The sequence below is a fragment of the Podarcis pityusensis genome (assembly GCF_964106645.2).
Source record: "Podarcis pityusensis genome assembly, chromosome: 10".
In the NCBI taxonomy this organism is placed as follows: Eukaryota; Metazoa; Chordata; class Lepidosauria; order Squamata; family Lacertidae; genus Podarcis; species Podarcis pityusensis.
In genome coordinates, this window is record NC_138035.1 from 53,050,144 (window position 1) to 53,068,375 (window position 18,232).

Consider the following 18,232-nt stretch of genomic DNA (forward strand, 5'->3'; position numbering starts at 1 on the left):
TTTCAATGGATGTACTCAGAGTATGAGTAACATTGGATACAACCCACATATGTTTGGATCCAAACATAAAGGTAAAGGTAAAGGGACCCATTTAGGTCCAGTCATGGCCGACTCTGGGGTTGCAGCACTCATCTCGCTTTATTGGCCGAGGGAGCCGGCGTACAGCTTCCGGGTCATGTGGCCAGCATGACTAAGCCGCTTCTGGCGAACCAGAGCAGGGCATGGAAACGCCGTTTACCTTCCCGCTGGAGCGGTACCTATTGATCTACTTGCACTTTGACGTGCTTTCGAACTGCTAGGTTGGCAGGAGCAGGGACTGAGCAACAGGAGCTCACCCCATCGCGGGGATTCGAACCGCTGACCTTCTGATCAGCAAGTCCTAGGCTCTGTGGTTTAACCCACAGCGCCACCCGCGTTTGTCATGTCCATGAATTTCAGTGGATGTACTCAGAGTATGAGTAACATTGGATACAACCCACATATGTTTGGATCCAAACATAGTCATACTCAAGAGTAGAGCCAATGAAATCAATCCAAGCCTGGATCCAACCATACCTTTTGAGAATAAGGTTGCCAACTTACATACCCTGACCTGCGAGTAAATCTTATTGAACTCTATTGGGCTAACTTGTGAGAAGACATGTGCAGGGTTGCACTGCAAAAGTTCCAAACATGCCATGCTACTTTTCGGCTAGGCAAATATATCTGCAGAAATAATGATGATTTTACGTAAATCAAATACAGAAACAATGTCTAACAGTAAATGTTAGCTGTGAATTAAAATCATTTAATCCTCCTTCATTTATAATATTGTAAAGTTTTACTATATGTAGCAGAAAAAGTATTTATAGAATTAAAGAAGTTCTTCATACTCTCTCAGAGAAATTATTATCAATTGCGATTATACTTAACTGCTGATTAAAGTGACTGTTACAGTATGGCTGCAATGTATTTCAATTTAGAATGTATTTATCCCATCAGCAACTGGATATATCGGAAGTATTTATATGAAACATTAATGCTAAACAAAAGCATGTTCAATTTAATCATGAAATCAATAACACACAAAGAAGGAAAAGCATTTCATGAAAAATGCATTTTGTTTTATTTATTTTTATGACAGATTGTATAACAGGCTTTTTGGGACCAGAAATGCTATTCATTCAATACAAACAACTCTTCTGCAATCCAAAATGTTAAAATGATTTATTCCGTCTCGGCAGTAACAATGAAGTATATGATTGACTTCATGTTTTCACAATCCATATTCATTTTAAGATCTGGCACCATGCCCCCACTCCCCACCCCCCCACAAAAATATCAAATCCCTGGAAAATAAAATATGGAAGGGGGGGAATGACACATTTTGCATCTATAGTGATAGTGGGATAGATGAAACATTTCAAGCTCCGTACAGCTGACAGTAAGCTGAAATTTCAAATCAAGACACAATTGCTTCAGAACTAAGGATACACCATTTCATGTGATTAAATTAAATCTGTTTGGATTTACAGACATGCGCATATATATATATATATGCTTGCAGAAACTCTGCACATTTGGCAGTTCTGTTATTGGCTGTTCTTGCCCCTTTCCTACAGTTAATTCAAGAGTCAATAACTTGCTTCCCACCAGATGTGAAACGGTCATTCCTCCTCATCCTGGAGAAGCTGGCGTTCTGGAGGAAGCTTGGGCTGCAACTTCTGCCAGCGCTCTGGAGGCCAGAGGATATGGGTTGCGCGAGCGTGTAGAAGTCCAAGAGAGACCTGGAAAAGGCAATCAAAACACAGGTGTAATAGTATGCAAGAAGATATAGCTTAGGGAGAGGAGGGCTTACGGCATTTCATAAACGTGTCGAGCAAGTTATACCAGCTGAGAAAGAGGACTGGATTTGTAGCTGGGATTAAACCCCCCCTTAAGTGGCGAATTCATTTCAGGCAAGCCTTCTGTCTAAAATGCAGAGACACTTCTAAAACAGGACCGATGCCGGGGAATTGTGATGATGATAAAGAAAGTGAAATGGGAATAAAAAACCAAACTATATAAAATTTTAACAGCTTGTCCCATATAAAAATTGACAACTTAAATAAAGAACCATAAAAGGTTACAACTTGCAACAGTTCTTTCTAAAGACTCGTTGAAGACAAAGCCCTCGGTGCCCTGCAGACTACATATGGAACTGTTGAAGGTACAGGCTGTCTCACTTTGTGCAACTGCGCAAGCAGCTTTTGTGATGGTTTGTTATGGGGGGTCAGCTTTTGTGATGGTTTGTTATGGGGGGGAGGATCGCGATCTCTGTACCTGCAGCAAAAGGCAGAATCTCCTGCTGTGCCAAAGCCTGTCCTTCAATTTTCTTGAAAGACACACCAGAGGCAGCTTCATCTGCTCCCAGTGCAGCTGCCCCCAAGCATAGCTTTCGATATGCTTGCACCACTTGTTAGCTAACTAGGGAAAACGTGCAGCAGAAATTTGACGTGTATCTTATCTAATATTTATCTGATTTTATCAGCAATTTAACGTATATTTTGATCGAGCTGTTTACAGGTTTTAGCAATTAAACTGCATTTAAGTCCTACTAAATAACAATAATGCTGTGGCAGAACATGGTAAAAAGAACAATTAAGCATATTCAGTATGAAGAAGCAACGTACATTTCTTACTTCAATGTATTCAAGAGTTTGCTGCTACTTTTTTAAAAAATATAAACAGGACATCCAATGTTATTTGACATTTTAACTACCAGCTTGAGCTCACTGTAAGTTTCTGAGTCGCTTTTAATTTAGGCTTTGGTTTTTCAATTATATAGATAGATGGATAAACAAACAAACAAATAAAAAATAAAATACTATTGACGAATTAAAAACAGTAGCCTTTGTGAACAATGCATTGTTTCCAATACATAATAATTCACATTGTCAGAATATAACTTGGCTGGTTTACATCTATTCCACAATTGCAAATACAAAGTCCAGTGCTTCTGAAAACTTTCTATGGAAGCCATTCTTCCTTCCCACAGGTAAGCCATTATCTCATTCCACATCCTCCCTTTGCACTGTGCTTGAGGTCCATAAACCAAACCAGCAAGTCCACTACAACAAACTTTCCCATTTCATTGGTTTAAAAAGGAAACAAAAGGCAGCTTGACTCAGTTGCAATGGAAGAATATTCAGAAGGTCTATTCTCTAGAAAATATGAATACATCAAGGAAAAATTACAATTCTACTTCAGGAGATTCAGAATGGGCTTGCATGAGTCAGCAACACAGCTCTCCAGAGGCCTAAGGCTAAACCTTCTCCCTAAGCCACCCCATCTCTTCCCAGGCTACATCCACCAATGACCCACTCTCTTCAAGTGTTTTTGCCTGGCTGGAATGTGCTCTGCCTGGCTGTGATAATGCCTCCTGCTCAGAGCTGGTTCACCAATGAGGCAGCGTGAAGCACCCGCCTCAGGAATTAGAAGCGCAAGAGGTGATTACCCTACTACTGCTGCCGCCAAAATGCGAGGAGCAGCTGTTCCAAAGTGTGGCATTGCCATTCGTCTTCCTCACCCCCAGGACTGAGAAGACACATGGCAACACTTTGTGGAGCACTCTGGCTCTTGCTAAGTTTGGGCAGGGGGCATTATTGCGATTGCAGAAGTGAGGGGTGGGGGCCATGGAAGGTAGGGGAGGGAAAAGCACAGTCCCATGTTGCCTCAGGTGGCAAAACAGGATAGGCCACCCCTGCTTTTGCTTGCCTGCATGAAGGTGTGTGTGTCTAAATGCGGAATGCCAGCTGTGTTTTGTTTTTGTTTTTTGTTTTTTAAAAAAGAGTCACACCCCTTGCTCTGCGCACTTGTCTCTGGCCACTGAGATGCAAAGATTTCTCAGGAAGGAATACAGCCCACGGGCTGGAAAAGATTCCTACCTCTGATCTCAAGGGCTTAGAATGCCCGTGTGACCCACAGCAAAACAAAACAAAATCAAGAATGCCCGATAAACAAATACAAAACAATTCCAAAAGCACAAAAATGTCTTTAAAAAGACAAGCGGCAACTGACACATTTAAACTATCAGTGATTTAAAAGAACATAGAGTGATTTTTAAAAATGGGAGGATAAAAACATATTTGAATGGCACCTCAAAGAATGACAAAGTGGGCATCTGGTCTGCTTCTCTGAGGAGGAGGCATCATGAAGGCATCATTGCAACTGAAAATACCCCCTTCCCTTCTCTTCCTGCTTTGTGTCTGAAAGTGGGGAGTGCACTATCCAAGTGTTTGGGTGAACATGAAGCATGGATACAAACCCCTCCCCTAATACCTTGCCTGTGCCCCAGTGTCACTAGGCTCCCAATTGCTGGGACGCTTCTAATCACAGCCATCTGAACACAGTTAGAGCCTCCCTTCAGAACTCGACATTCAACAAACAGAGGGAGGAAGTGGAATCAGTGGTTGCGGGGGCATTGGGGACAGGGCCCGATGCATGAGCCTGGCCTCTGGTTTAGGCGGCTTCCAGGAGTGTACTGGAATGTCCAGGACAGCAAACCCGAAAGTGCCCTCTTCCTAAAGCAAACAAAACCCGAGAAATATTAAGAGTTCTCGTCCATAACCTTTCCATCACTTTTTCTTTTCTGACATAGAAAAGTTAAAAGCTAATGCAGCACCATTTGCTGGTGAGAGGACTATTATCGGCAAATTTTCTCTTCATTTCCCACAGGGGATGCATATGTTACATAGCCTATTATGCCATAGTCAGAACTCATTCCAATCAAATTATGTGGGAGATGAAAGTATTTTATCCTTGTGATTCTATCCTTTTTGCATGTGCCTGTTACATGGCACTCTCTGGGCAGCTTTGCCTGGGAATACTTTAGCTTGGCACCACATGCCTTGCCTAAGGAACTTCCAATTCTAACTGATCCTATATTTAGCTTCTAAATGACAGTCTAAATATTGGGTTTAGCAAGACTTCACTAACTACCTGAAGTGTGATTCTTCGCAAATGGGTTTTATTTTTTATAGATTTAAAGAATTCACAGTGCACTGGGGCATCGCCTGCCTCCGCGAAGGCTAAGTAGCTCATAAATACAATGGCCACGAACTAGAACTGCTTCCAAACGCTGAACAAAAGAGCCCTGCCAAAGCAAACTCAAGCTGCCAGCAGGTTTTCCGTTTGTGGAGGTGGAACCATGTTTTACACACCAGGCTGTGCACTAGTCAATGCAAGGATTATGCACTCACCCATTGCCCTTTGGATGGATTGTGATCAAAATGGTATCCAATAGGGGAACTGTATCGGGAAGTTTTTAATGTTTGACGTTTTATTATGTTTTTATATTCTGCTGGAAGCCACCCAGAGTGGCTGGGGAAACCCAGCCAGATGGGTGGGGTGGGGTGGGGTAAAATAAAATAAAATAAAAATAAATTATTATTATTATTATTAATGCATCACACAACACAATGGAAAAGAAGGTAGAGGGTCCCAGGTTCAATCCCTGTCAGTTTCAGATACAGCTGGGAGAAAACCCTGTTGGGAACTCTGACGTCAGTGCAGGCAATAGTGAGCTAAATGGACCCATGATCTGATTCAGCACCAGACTATGATCCTACGCACTACCTTGAGATCACACGTAACACTGCTGAAATGTCATGTTTCTTTCCTGGTCAAAGCCTCATAATCACTGAACTGGGGGGGAAAGGGAAGTGTCAGTACACTATTACATATGTAAAGAGAACCTGTGTTTTCAATTCCCAAAGCTACACACACACACACACACACACACACACTTTTCAAATAAAGCACTAGGTTTATTAATAGGTTTTTGTCTGGTCTTCTGTCATGAGTCGGAGTCAGGAGTAGGTCAGCAATAAAAAAAAACAGCAGCAGTGTCAGTGAACTCTTTACTCAAAGAAACCAAAACAGTTCAGGCCTAGTGATCACAGCAACTCTTCCCAGTACCTCTTTCCCCAATGACACAATTGAGAGGACTGAAGGTCCCTGCCTCCCCACCACTTTCTAAGGCACAGCAGACTAAGGCTCTGTCGTCTTGTGTCTCTTTGCTCCGCCCTCTCAATTTCTCTGCATGTTCTGGGAGACCGGGGGGCGAGGGAGGGAGTTGGTCACAGCAAGAAGGGGAGACTCCCTGGATTCTTCAGCAGCCTGCCTCATCTCTGTCTCCTGCCCCCCACTCTCCTGCCTGATTCTGGACTGCTCTCTGCCCTAGCCTCTTCCTGCTCACTTAAACCTGTTGCCTCTTCAGCTTCCAACACCTCGTCCTCCCAGTCTTCTTCCTGTGGCCACTCATTGTCATCCCACCACCAAGCCCCTGGCTCTGAACCTTCTTGTCCTGGGAGTTCCCTTGGGGGTTCTTCAGGTGGTGCCTCCCACCACTCCTCTGAATCCAGCCATTACATCTTCTGACCAACTGGCCAGGCACCAAATGAATTAGAAATTGGTCAGCATTTTGTAGGCAACACCAATAAGCAATAGCTCTGCACTGCTAACAACATAAAGCCAGCCAGCACTTCAACCGGAATAGGTTGGTCAATTATGTTTGGATATTAACTACTGTGCCACAAACCCTTTCCACTGCCAAATACAAGTAAGTTTGGGAAAAGAGGAAAACATCTGTCTGGCTGCTGCTGGACCCAATCCAGGCCCTAGGCAGTATTCCTGAAAATCTGGAGGACCAGCAAAACCATTTTGTTCTAAAGAATTATTCATGATTGAGACAGGAGGTCTTCAATCACTGCTTCTGATTGCTCAGCTGACCAGAAAATGTGAAGGCTAGTTCTTGGAATACCTTGAAAATATAGATAGAAACATTTATATTCTACCCTTTAACCTGAGGTTTCCCTTGGTGGTAATTAGGCAGCATGTATCCTGAGGGTTTGGAAAAGGGTTAGATGGAGCATTTGGATTGCATTCCTACAAGTTTTTATGACAGCCTGAGGTAACCATCAGGTGTATCCCGTACCACTGTTGTTACTACCACTGCAGCAGAAATTTACACACATCTTTGCTTTCATTAAAATATTCTGCTGCAGTAAAAAATAAAAAAGGCCAGAAAGTGCATTCAAATTGCTCTCTAGAACTCTTAACCTTTCCTTATGGGTTTGGATGCAACACCAGACATCCCTGAGCAGTTACTTAGGCCCCTGAACTTTGGGGAGGCCCAACACTGACACCTACCCTGAGCCCTCCTTTAAAAAAAAATAATTAAAAATCCCACTGCTCGCACTGAACACATACTAAAATGTTGATGAATTTCCATGGGGACTTAAAACTGAACTTAAGATTGGAAAAAGGAGAACTAGAAAAACTGAAACTGACCTTACTGTATCATCAACTCTGGGGCACTAGAGGTTTAAATGCCAGCTGGACCCAACCACCCAGTGTTGCTCAAAGTCCTACTGCAACAGGTAAGCCTGCCAGGCCCACAAACAGAGAAGCAAGGTCCACCCAAAGGCATTTTGCCCAGGATCCCCCTCAAACTTGGAGCCAACACAATGTCTATCAATTCATCTAAACTCTAAAAGAAAGAAAAATAACATGACAAAAAGTTCCTAATAAGAAAAAGGCAAATTCCTTTCAATTAGAATATGAAATACCATTTTTAAAAGGTCACAAATGACGTAAGTATTTATATGTTTCAGGATTTCTTATGGATGTTAATGTACCTGAACTAACTTAAAGCCTGGAGTGCAGACATTGTGCCCCCCAATTAAGAGGTCATGTTTTAAAAGGATAAGCTTTTACATATGCTTTTAGATCAGAGGTCCCTGGCAGCTGTGTGCAATTTCTTTAAAACAGTCTGAGCATGCGAGGACAATTTTCTCATAAAATGGCTACATTTACTCCAGGCTGTATTTTTTCATCACTCTGAGGCTCTTCAGAATTAATCTTGGGCATAGTAGAGGCTTGGGTACCTTCAGCTATTTCCCATTAAGAAGGATTTTTTTTAAAAAAGCGCAGGAAGTTCAGAATTTTATGCAAATAGACACCAACCACCCCCAAGGAATATCTCTAGCTAATTCTCATGATTTAATTTCCCAGGAATCATGTGTATGCACCAATTTCTCCCCCCTCTCTCTTCTACATAATCAAATCACTGGAGTTGAAGTGGCCTGTATCTAATTTAATATTTTGTAGCTTGATTAAACAGGTGCTGAATTACTTGAATATAATTTGGTTAGTTAACAATGCACACTATTGATACCAGATCACTTCTGTTGCTGGATTTATACACCAGTTCCCATGAAATGTTACACTTAAATTGGTATGGCAGATTTCGAGATGGGCTGCTTTCGTATTTCAAGTCGATAAACCTTCTGAACCTAAGCATTTTCACTAGTGCGTAATCCTAAAATCCCAAATGATTCATATTTTGTGACACTATGCAAATTCAATGAATTTTATGCTCCATCTAAAATAAGCCTCCTCATATTACCCTATTAATGAAGTTGAAAATATGATCTAATTTGTATGTGTGTGTTAAAGAGGAGTCTGAAAGTATTTCCTGTTACACTTCCTGTTTGGTGCACTACTGTGACACATATAAGAAGCCCGCTTCCTGTCTTTTATGAAGCTGTGTCTTTCACTGTGACTCAGCCATGTTCCAGGATATGTCGCAGTTGAAAATGAATGCAACTGTTCTGTGAAGACAGGGGACTCAGCTACACAGCTGCAAATAAAACGTTTTAAATGTGTTGTAAAGTGCAATATACAAATGTGACACTAGATGGCGATGGTGAGCTATGCAAATGTCAACGTATTTTTCAAAACACTTTTTTAAAAAAAAGAATTTTCACAGCATTTTTTATATGTGTGTAGATTCCACCAGGGTTGAAGAACCTGTGACATTTCAGGCGCTGGTGCACTCTAACTCCCACCAGTCCCAGCCAGTATGGTCAATTGTGGGGATGCTGGGAGTTGCAGTCTATCAGTGGCTGCCAGCAATGATGTCAGTGTTCTATCTCCACTGTCTGGGGCAATACACCTCTCAGTGTCAGTTCCTTAGAATCATAAGTGGGGAGAATGCTATTGTGTGTCAGGTCCTACCTTCAGGGTTCCTGTAGGCATCTATGAGAATATGATGCTGGACTAGGTAGGGCATTGGTCTGATCCAACAGGCTCTTTTGTTCTTAGTCCAGCAAGATCTGGTGGTTCACAGATACTCACCCCACCTCATACTTTCTGGGAGCTGAACTACAGTGGTACCTCGGGTTAAGTACTTAATTTGTTCCGGAGATCCATACTTATCCTGAAACTGTTCCTAACCTGAAGCACCGCTTTAGCTAATGGGGCCTCCTGCTGCCGCCGCGGCACCAGAGCCCGGATTTCTGTTCTTATCCTGAAGCAAAGTTCTTAACCTGAAGCACTATTTCTAGGTTAGCGGAGTGTGTAACCTGAAGCGTACGTAACCTGAAGCGTATGTAACCCGAGGTACCACTGTACATGAATAGTGTGCAAAAGGCAATAGAGTTATTAAACTAGGGATTAGTTTTCTTCTGTTTCTTAAAAAATTAATGGAAATTCAGCCCAGTGTAAAAATACACTGCTGCATAATTAAGAGCAACGTAAACACAATGCCAAAATGGGAACACTTAGCTAGCACTCTGCCTACAGAACTAACAAAATGTACTGCAGATGGGGGGGAAACCTGCTGGGTCAAATTAGATTGCTTGTCTTTAAGAAAGGCTATTACAATGGATTGTGATATTCAGCTGTAGGTGTAAAACAATCTTATGGCAAATTATCTGCTTATATGGTTCTCTTCAAAATTAAGCCATAGTTCACTGGGGATAAACATGTTTGCTTTTTAGAATGCGTTTGTAGAATGTTGCTGAAACTTAATACCAAGGGCCTAAAAAGCATAAATTAGTATTCTTTATATGCTCCTGAACCTACCTACTATTAGTAGAAGTGCTGAAAGCATGTCCTTAGGTGCAGTGGTGGAGCTTCATGATCCGGCACTGGGGGGGTGGAGAGCAGGCGGGGGCTGGGCTGGCGCGCATCCTGGGGATGTGGCGCGTGTCCTGGGGGCATGGCACATCACCTGCGGTGGTCCCAGCACGGGTGGGGGGTAGCCAAGATGGCACCCCACCGGGATCACGCTGCCAGGGACGGTGCGCTCCCCCCGCACTCCTCTTCCTCTGTCAGTGCTTAGGTGAGCAGCCAAGATGGCACCCCACCGGGATCGCGCTGCCAGGGACGGTACACTCCCCCCGCACTCCTCTTCCTCTGTCAGTGCTTAGGTGCTTTTAAGAAAATTTGCATTCTACGTATTTCTGATCTCAGGCTATAGGAATCTGGGAGAAAACCCAAATGCGGAGTCACCCCCCTCCCCCCCAAAAAAGTCAGACTCAATTTTCCTATTTAGGGACCAGGTCCATGTCCATTTTTTTTACTAGATCTAGATAAAAGTGCCACAAGTGAGCTTGTTATAAAGCCTTCTTGGGTGATGACCACTCTCTCTTCCATAACTACTTCTTTTTCTCAGAAGAAAGAACTTAATAATGTGTTCCATTTAATTAGGGATACATAGCCTCCACCCATCCAACATAAAATCTGGTCCAGATATAACTCAGAGTAAATGGATTAATTTCCAGGATATCCAGAAACTTAAAATGGACTATAGGTTCTTATTAGGCTGCTTTGTGCTGGTGCAAAGTGATGACATCATCACTTACGCTAGAGTCTTGTAGGCTTAGGGAAATTATGTGGTTTAATTAATACAACCATCCCCACTTCATCCATATCATTTTACCTACAGGATATGCATGACCACTGCAAGAATCTTTTTTCATATGCTGAAGAAGCAATTTAGAATAAGAAACCTTGTAGAATTTCATGGCTTTTCTGACAAAACCAAAAAGCAAATGTTATTATTACTATTATTCTGAAAACACTGAACATTTAAATTCATAAGCCACACTAGAATACACAAACGTTTAACACAAGTTCACAAAAATCAATAAATACTGTTTAATCTTATGTTCCAAAACTCCTTCTGATGGGGGGTGCTGGGGATGGAAAGGAAACAAACAAACAAAAAACTTCCAAATATATCAGAAGCTTCACAACTTATCCAATACATTTAAACAGTATAATTTTATCCTGCACTATATTGTTTGAATACATAGGAAAGATTGAGCATTTTACAACAAAGCGTGTTGTCCAATAAATGAGAGCACGTGTTGCGGTGTGGGCCGCCGGGCCAGGCCTCTTGTTGCCAGGCAGGTTAAGAGTTGTTGCCTGGCATTATGATTGGGTAACCGGGTTGCTGGGGCAAATTGTATGTTGCAAATTGGGTGGGTGGGACCATAGTCTTTAAATATTGGTGCACTCTGGTTTCTCTTTCTCTTTGCAGAGTGCATCGGATCACCCACCCACCCGCCCTCTTTTCCGGTTGACCTTGCTTTGCCTGTCATGGGATCGTCTGCTTTGGAGCAGGGGCCTAGTAGGAATTTTGCCATTTGGTGATTGGCTGTGCCATTTGGTTTTTGCCTACTACTCAGCAATTCGTCACAACCTGTAAGGTTGCGGTTAGGCATTGGTTATAATATGCTGGTGGTGGAGAGGTCAGGATAGGCTGTTCCTGCCCCTCCTATTGCGCTGAAGGGAATTCCGTTAAAGGAATCCTGGGGCTTGCCACAATTTCGTCCAATCCCTGTCATGGGACCAGGGCCGGCAAGCTTTCGGGGAGCTGCTGGGGTGAGCGGCGTGGGTCCGACACTTAGCTCAAATGACCCCCAAGTTTGACTTTCCCTTCTACTGGCTACCGATCGGACCTCGGGATGTCAGTTCTGTCCCAGGCGGGGGGACAGATAGTCATAACCAATGTCTAAACAACCACTCACTGGTTTTGTATTTTAATAAAGTTGTGGCCAAAATAGTGCCCAAAAAACCAAAACTAAAATTACGTGTTATGTGTGAAGTTATTTGAGGGGTGGCCTGGGGACCTACACACGCAAAGCTTCTATTCTCTGATCTGTCTTCTCTAGTTCTGAAAATATTTCTGAGTTTCAGCATATACACTGCCTCCCAGTCAGTTGCCAACCACTCTCTCAGTGTTGGAGGGTCCTTCTGTTTCCATTTATGAGTAATTACCATTCTGGCCGCTGTTAAAAGATGCATAATCATTTTGCTATCTTCTCAGAATACTTGAGTGCAACGTCTCAAATTCCAAATGTTGCGTAAAGGTTCAGATTCCCTTGTTAGCAGCTTGATAGTGTCTCTGGCTTGGAAGTGCTGAAAATAAGAGAGCTTTTGCACATCTGTTGACCTCGTAATCTCATTGGAAGTTTTCACTAACGCATTCCTCCTATTTGGTGACCCACACTTCTCCCCCATAATTGAGTACTGCCTACTGCCAGGAAGAGAAAGAGAAGAGAGGGACAGACCTGGGAAACTGATAGAGAAGGTGATAAGTCACTGATATAGCACTCTAAACAGCCATGGCTTCCCCCCAAAGAATTCTGGGAACTATCACTAGTAAAGGGTGGAGGGAACTGTAGCTCTGTGAGGGATCTCCAGACAACTTCCTGAACCCTTAAAAACTACAGTTCCCAGGATTCTTTGGGAGAAGCCATCAGAGGCCATTTTAGGGCAGTGTGACCTGTGTGGCTACACTGGGTGCCGCGCTGCACAACAATGCTGTAGAATGGAGTTTGAGAGGCAGAAAGGGCACCGCTGAATTTTAGAGGCCAAAGTCAGCCACTGAAATCATGACTATATAAAGAGATATAACACAGCTTTAAAGTATGGTGTTGTCTAGGGTTGCCATACATCCAGGATTCGGCCGTCGTAAACAGTGTCTGGTCAGAATTCACAAAAATGTCTGGGGAAATCTGGACATAGGGCAACCCTTGTCAGAAGTGTAGATTCCGGCAAAATTAAAAATAGCCCAAAAGCTAAAAAAAAAAAATTTGCAAAAAAAGGTCACCAACTTTGGACTAAGCTCAACAACTTTCGCGTTCCAATTCCCACTTGTTGAAATATGGCAACCCTAGTGTCAGGGTTCAGATGCAGGTCAGAACTCAAGACGCAGAGATAAGCAGAAAAGTTAGCTCCTTATTCTAGGAAACAGCATACCAGAGAGCAATGCCTACCAACAGGACTGGCCCCCATGAAACACTTGCCAGGACTGAAGGTCTCTGCATTCTACTTCCCATTAAGTCTCCTTCCAAGCCGGATGTCTGCCAAACAGCCTTAAGCCACGTTGGGGAGGGGCCACCTGTGCTCTTTGTTCTGCAATGCTCTCTGTGACCTTGAAGACAAGACGGGAGGAGAGCTAACTACAATGGGAAAGGCAAGCTTTGTGGATCCTCCTGCAGCTTCTGGCCCCTCCTTCTCTGCTTCATGTCCTGAGTCTGCATTGCTTTCTGCATCTGGCTCTTCTCTCTCATTCTAGCCCGTTGCTTCTTCAGCCTTCAATCATTCCTTCCCCACCCTTCATCCTCTGACCTGTCCTCAGTGTCCTACTGCCACTCCTTGGGCTCTGAGGCTTCCCAAGGAGGTTCCTCAGCCAGTGCCTCCCACCACTCCTCTTCATCCAGCCAGTCCCTGGCAGGTGTGGTTGTGACCAGAGTCGCTTAGCTGCAAGAGCATTTGCATTTTTGAGCAACCCTTCCCTCGCATCTCTGCAGCCAAGTGGGCAGTGGTAGCAGAGCAATGCAACTAGGATTAAATTTGGGCATAGCAACAAACCACAGTGAGCAAGCATCATTTTAGATTAAGGTTTGATGATCCTAAGTAAACCAGCTGGTGAGCCTTGTCAGGTTCAGATCTCAGAAAAGCAACCACAAAACTGGGGAAACAGCACTGGCCAGGGGTGCAAAAGATTATAATTGCCTGAAATAAAATTGCTTCCAGGCCAGATACATTTTGAGCCAATCCTTCACTGAAGGCACTTTTTAAACAGAAATTCTCATCAAATGCAAGGGAGACCAAAGTGACCCCTGTGGTACAAACAAGCCATAGCTAAGTGAAACAGGTCATTGTCTAGCACGATGTATCACATTCCATCTCTCTCTGACCTTGTGGACCTTTCTTTTTCTCTATTCTTACATTTCGGTTTTCTGTTCTCCTTCCCATATTCTGAGACAAAGCCCTTAAATGGCACAAATGATACAGACCAAAAAACAAAAACAAACACCCTACCTAATTTATACATTTTCTGTTTCCAGAAATTGAGGTTGAGGTCACGGATACTAAGGTTTTCAGTGCAGAATATCTGAGCTCCCGCCTATCACACGGCAGTTAAGAGGGGTTTTTTTTGCAGTGCAGATACTTGTATCTTAAAAAGAGCCTGATGTTTCATTAGTATTAGAGTAGCATCTCCAATTATAGAACAAACCTAAGGTTCATTCCATCAATTACATAGTGTTACTTTTGTGAGCAAGTCCTTAATTTTGTGCTTGAAAGCCTGCTTGCATTGGTGTTAGGAGTACGCAGATTATAGAGCAGAAAAAGTGTTACATAATGTACTTTTGCAGAGATTGTCAATTAGAGACAATCACTGAATCATAGCCTCCCATTTCTGATTACACTGGAAATCAGGCATTAAGTATCACTGCAGACACATTTCAGCTTCCCTCCAAGGATCTCATCTGTGGAGGGATAAAACAACCCAAGGTTTCAATATTTTTAGGTATGATTTTAAATTGACCACCTTCTAGTGACAGGATTAAGGCTCAGGAAGGTGACTAAGGCTCGGGAAGGTCCATAATCCTTTTATTTCCAGACTTTATTCATACAGTGGTACCTTGGGTTACAGACACTTCAGGTTACAGACTCTGCTAACCCACAAATAGTACCTCGGGTTAAGAACTTTGCTTCAGGATGAGAACAGAAATTGCGCGGAGGCACGGTGGCAGCGGGAGGCCCCATTAGCTAAAGTGGTACCTCAGGTTAAGAACAGTTTCAGGTTAAGAGCGGACCTCCAGAACGAATTAAGTTCTTAACCTGAGGTACCACTGTATTAGTTTTGCCTTATGGACAGTTTTCTTTACCAGGCTATTCCTGCTGGCAGATCTGTTTCTCACTCAAGCTATCCTGGCAGCCAGTAGCAAACAGTGGGGTAAATGTGTGATGTGGCTGCATTTGGGATGCAGGATCGTTAAGGATCAGCATACCATACTGTCTGACCAGGACTGGGGAACCCAAAGCCCAAATTCACACTTGAAACAAATTGGGTAACCTTGGGCTAGTCGCTATCTCTCAGCTTAACCTACCTCACAGGGTTGTCTTGAGGATAAAAACGTACAACTGTAGTACCTTTGTAAAGGCATTGTTCTGCTATACCCTACCAATCTAGCAACGTCCCCAAAATCAGCAGAACAAACAGTGGGCAGATGGGGGTGCGGACATGAATGTGGGCTGTCAGACCTGACATGGGCTTCCTGGAGATATGTGCCTGACTATTGATGGAAACAGGATAATGCACTACTGGAAGGTAATTTCAAATGTGGTATGAATTAAAAGGGTGGCTTTTGCATGGAGTGGGGGAAGATTTTTGTGTGTACCCCCACACATAAACGCACACATTATTGTGTATGATTTCAAGCACATGACTATTTTTAAATCTGTCATCAAGCATACGCACTAAAATACAGCACATATTATACAAACAGAAGAAAATGGAGGACTTTAAGTATTATCTCCCCACATCCCATGTCTTTAACAAAGGGCTTCACTGTGAGTGCTAATAATTCGATCAAATGCACCAACAGAAAAGTCCAGCATGCTTATTCCTACGAGCTGACCTCTGTTCCAGATCAATGAACTCTCTGAATTACCACAGGCCGATTACTAAAAGACATGCGATGGTTAATTAAGTTCTCTCTCTGTCTGCCTTCTCAAAAGGTCTCTGTGTAACTAAGGTTAACTAACTTACAGCAAATCCCTGCTAGCCTGGAAATATTCCATGGATATATTCACTTGCAAGTCTCTTCCACAGCTGTGAGATGTTAATGTTAGGAAACCATTTGAAGATTTCTCATTGCAGATTGTTAATTGTCTCTTTCGTCAAAAAGGTGAATGGGAAACCTCTGCATGTTCTGGACTCTGCATCCATAATCAAAGCAACATGGTGAGCAAGTGGAACAGTCTTACCTTTTGCTTCATTTTATTATTTATTATTATTATAAATATGTGCAAAATACGTATATATAGAAGAGTCTACCCAGAAAAAAAGTCATGCTGAGCTCAAAAGGCCTTACTCCCAGTTAATTGGCTATTAGATCAGAGCCACAGTTTACAACACTGATATGTGAAACTGTTTCAGAGTTTGCAGCATTCAGTTTTTTTGTCCCTTCCATGAATTCACTGGAATTCGGACTCTAAAATGGCTGTATCTTAAGGAATGTGTCACAATGCATTTATGTCTGCATGGATGGTTAATGAGTTATGAAGACGAAGTTGCAATGGTTGGAGCATTAGCTTCTGAAACCACTAAGCCCCATAACTCTGTCACTGGTGGACTGGTGAGTCAGACGTTGTAGTCTTCCCCTGGAGACTTAGGAAACTGACTGGATTCCAGAGTACTCACAGGTTTTGACAGATGCTTTGCAGCCCGAGTGAAATGTAGAACAGCAAATGGCCATTGTTTGGCCATTGATGTAATTGCTTTCGGAGTTTCCTGCCATCAGTTTTTGGTATGTGATTTTAGCTTCTGTAATTGACTGAGGCAGTTGTAACAATGGGAAAAAAATATTCTCTTCTAACATCACATCTATAGTGAACAGCTCGTTAAATTAAAATTTATATATTTATCTTCTGCCTGCTGTGATAGATTTCTTCCTATGCTGATGACAAAATGTCCTCCATTTTCCTTGATTTGAGAGCTGAATTTCAAGTCAGAGTTCCAGGTATAGAATTTCCTTTTAGGTCAGCCCTTTTCAGTCTTAGATTCCTAGTTGTTGTTGAACTACAACTCCCATCATCTCTGGCCACAGGCCTTGCTAGCCAGAGATTATGGGAGTTGTATTCCAACATCTGAGGACCCAACGTTGAGAAAGGTCATTTCAGATGAACCATTCATTTCTGTGATTTTGTATTATTTTATAGTATTTTATGCTGTACAATATATTGATATTTTATGTGAGTAGGAGGTATATACTTTTGCAAAATAAACGAACGAATAGAAAACTCAGTGTCATATTACCAGCTCAATTTCCAGCTATGGTTTTATATACTAACATCAGGAGCAAGCAGTTACAGCCAGGGTCAACATCTGTCCTGGATTAATATCTTTCCAGATTGGTAAAAATCACCATGAAAATCTGTGGGGGTTTTTAATCACTCTGGTAGAGGTGAAACCACCTACAGTGTACCCCACAGAACGGTTGCCTGATCTCTCAATGTCATGAGGTTGGATGAGTTAAATAAAGAAGAGCCATAAGGATAACACTAAGAACTGGGGAAGCTGAAGTAAATCAAGCACTAAGTGAAACTGTGAGACTGAGTCTGTGGTTCAGTCATGCAGATACGACCCAATACAAAGTATATTTAATAGCATTATCACTATCTCCTTTTTTTGTCCTGCTGTAAGACATAGGTTACAGAAATCTCTACTTCTTTAACTTCTTTTTAAATGTAGTTTTACTTTGAAAAATAAATTAAACAGGATTTATAGTAGATTTAAAATGTATCTATTGAACTAAGTCAGCACATTCCAGCACTAGCCATAAAATACGAAGGACACATGTATGAAAGTGACTTAATGGTCTCTAACATAAGCTCTGGGGAAGACTTCAATGGGATGTCACATTTGTTTCTGATGAGGGCTATTATTTCCAGTGGCTATAACACTAGCAGTACTACAACCTGCCAAATCTTATCAGAGAAACATGAAAGCCTTAAGGAGTACAGAGAAAGAGAGATGTACAAATGCCACTAGTTTATGTGGAGGTTTTGCATTTCTGAAGTTTTAACTGGTGCATATGTACATCATCAGTATAATTTGAAATTTCAACTTTGAACTATTTCCGAGTGCTGCAATGTGGTTAGGCCTTACGCAAAAGTTCAAGCTGCTGGAGGGAATTACGTATATATTTTTTTAATTTATGGAATACAGCAGCGACAGAACCCACATCATCTGTGGGTATTAAGGGGCAAGGAAGCACCAGACAGATTACATGCCATTTAAATCATGTCATAGTCTGAAACAAAGCCATCCCCCATCAAAAATGCCAAGATGTTTCTGGCTGCTCGGCTAACTATTCCTGTGAAGCTCTTGAACTTGCTGCAG

The 18,232-nt window shown here is 42.4% G+C and overlaps 1 protein-coding gene across 1 annotated transcript in view; it reads right to left on the bottom strand.

Annotated features, from left to right (window-relative positions):
• Window positions 1–1,081: 1,081 nt before the first annotated feature.
• The window catches only part of IMMP2L (inner mitochondrial membrane peptidase subunit 2), a 478,312-nt gene continuing 461,161 nt past the window's right edge, over window positions 1,082–18,232 (bottom strand). The window contains exon 6 of the mRNA XM_081022425.1: window positions 1,082–1,766. Within this exon, the coding sequence (XP_080878551.1) occupies window positions 1,647–1,766 (120 nt within the window). The 3' untranslated portion in view covers window positions 1,082–1,646. The remainder of the gene's footprint in view (window positions 1,767–18,232) is intronic.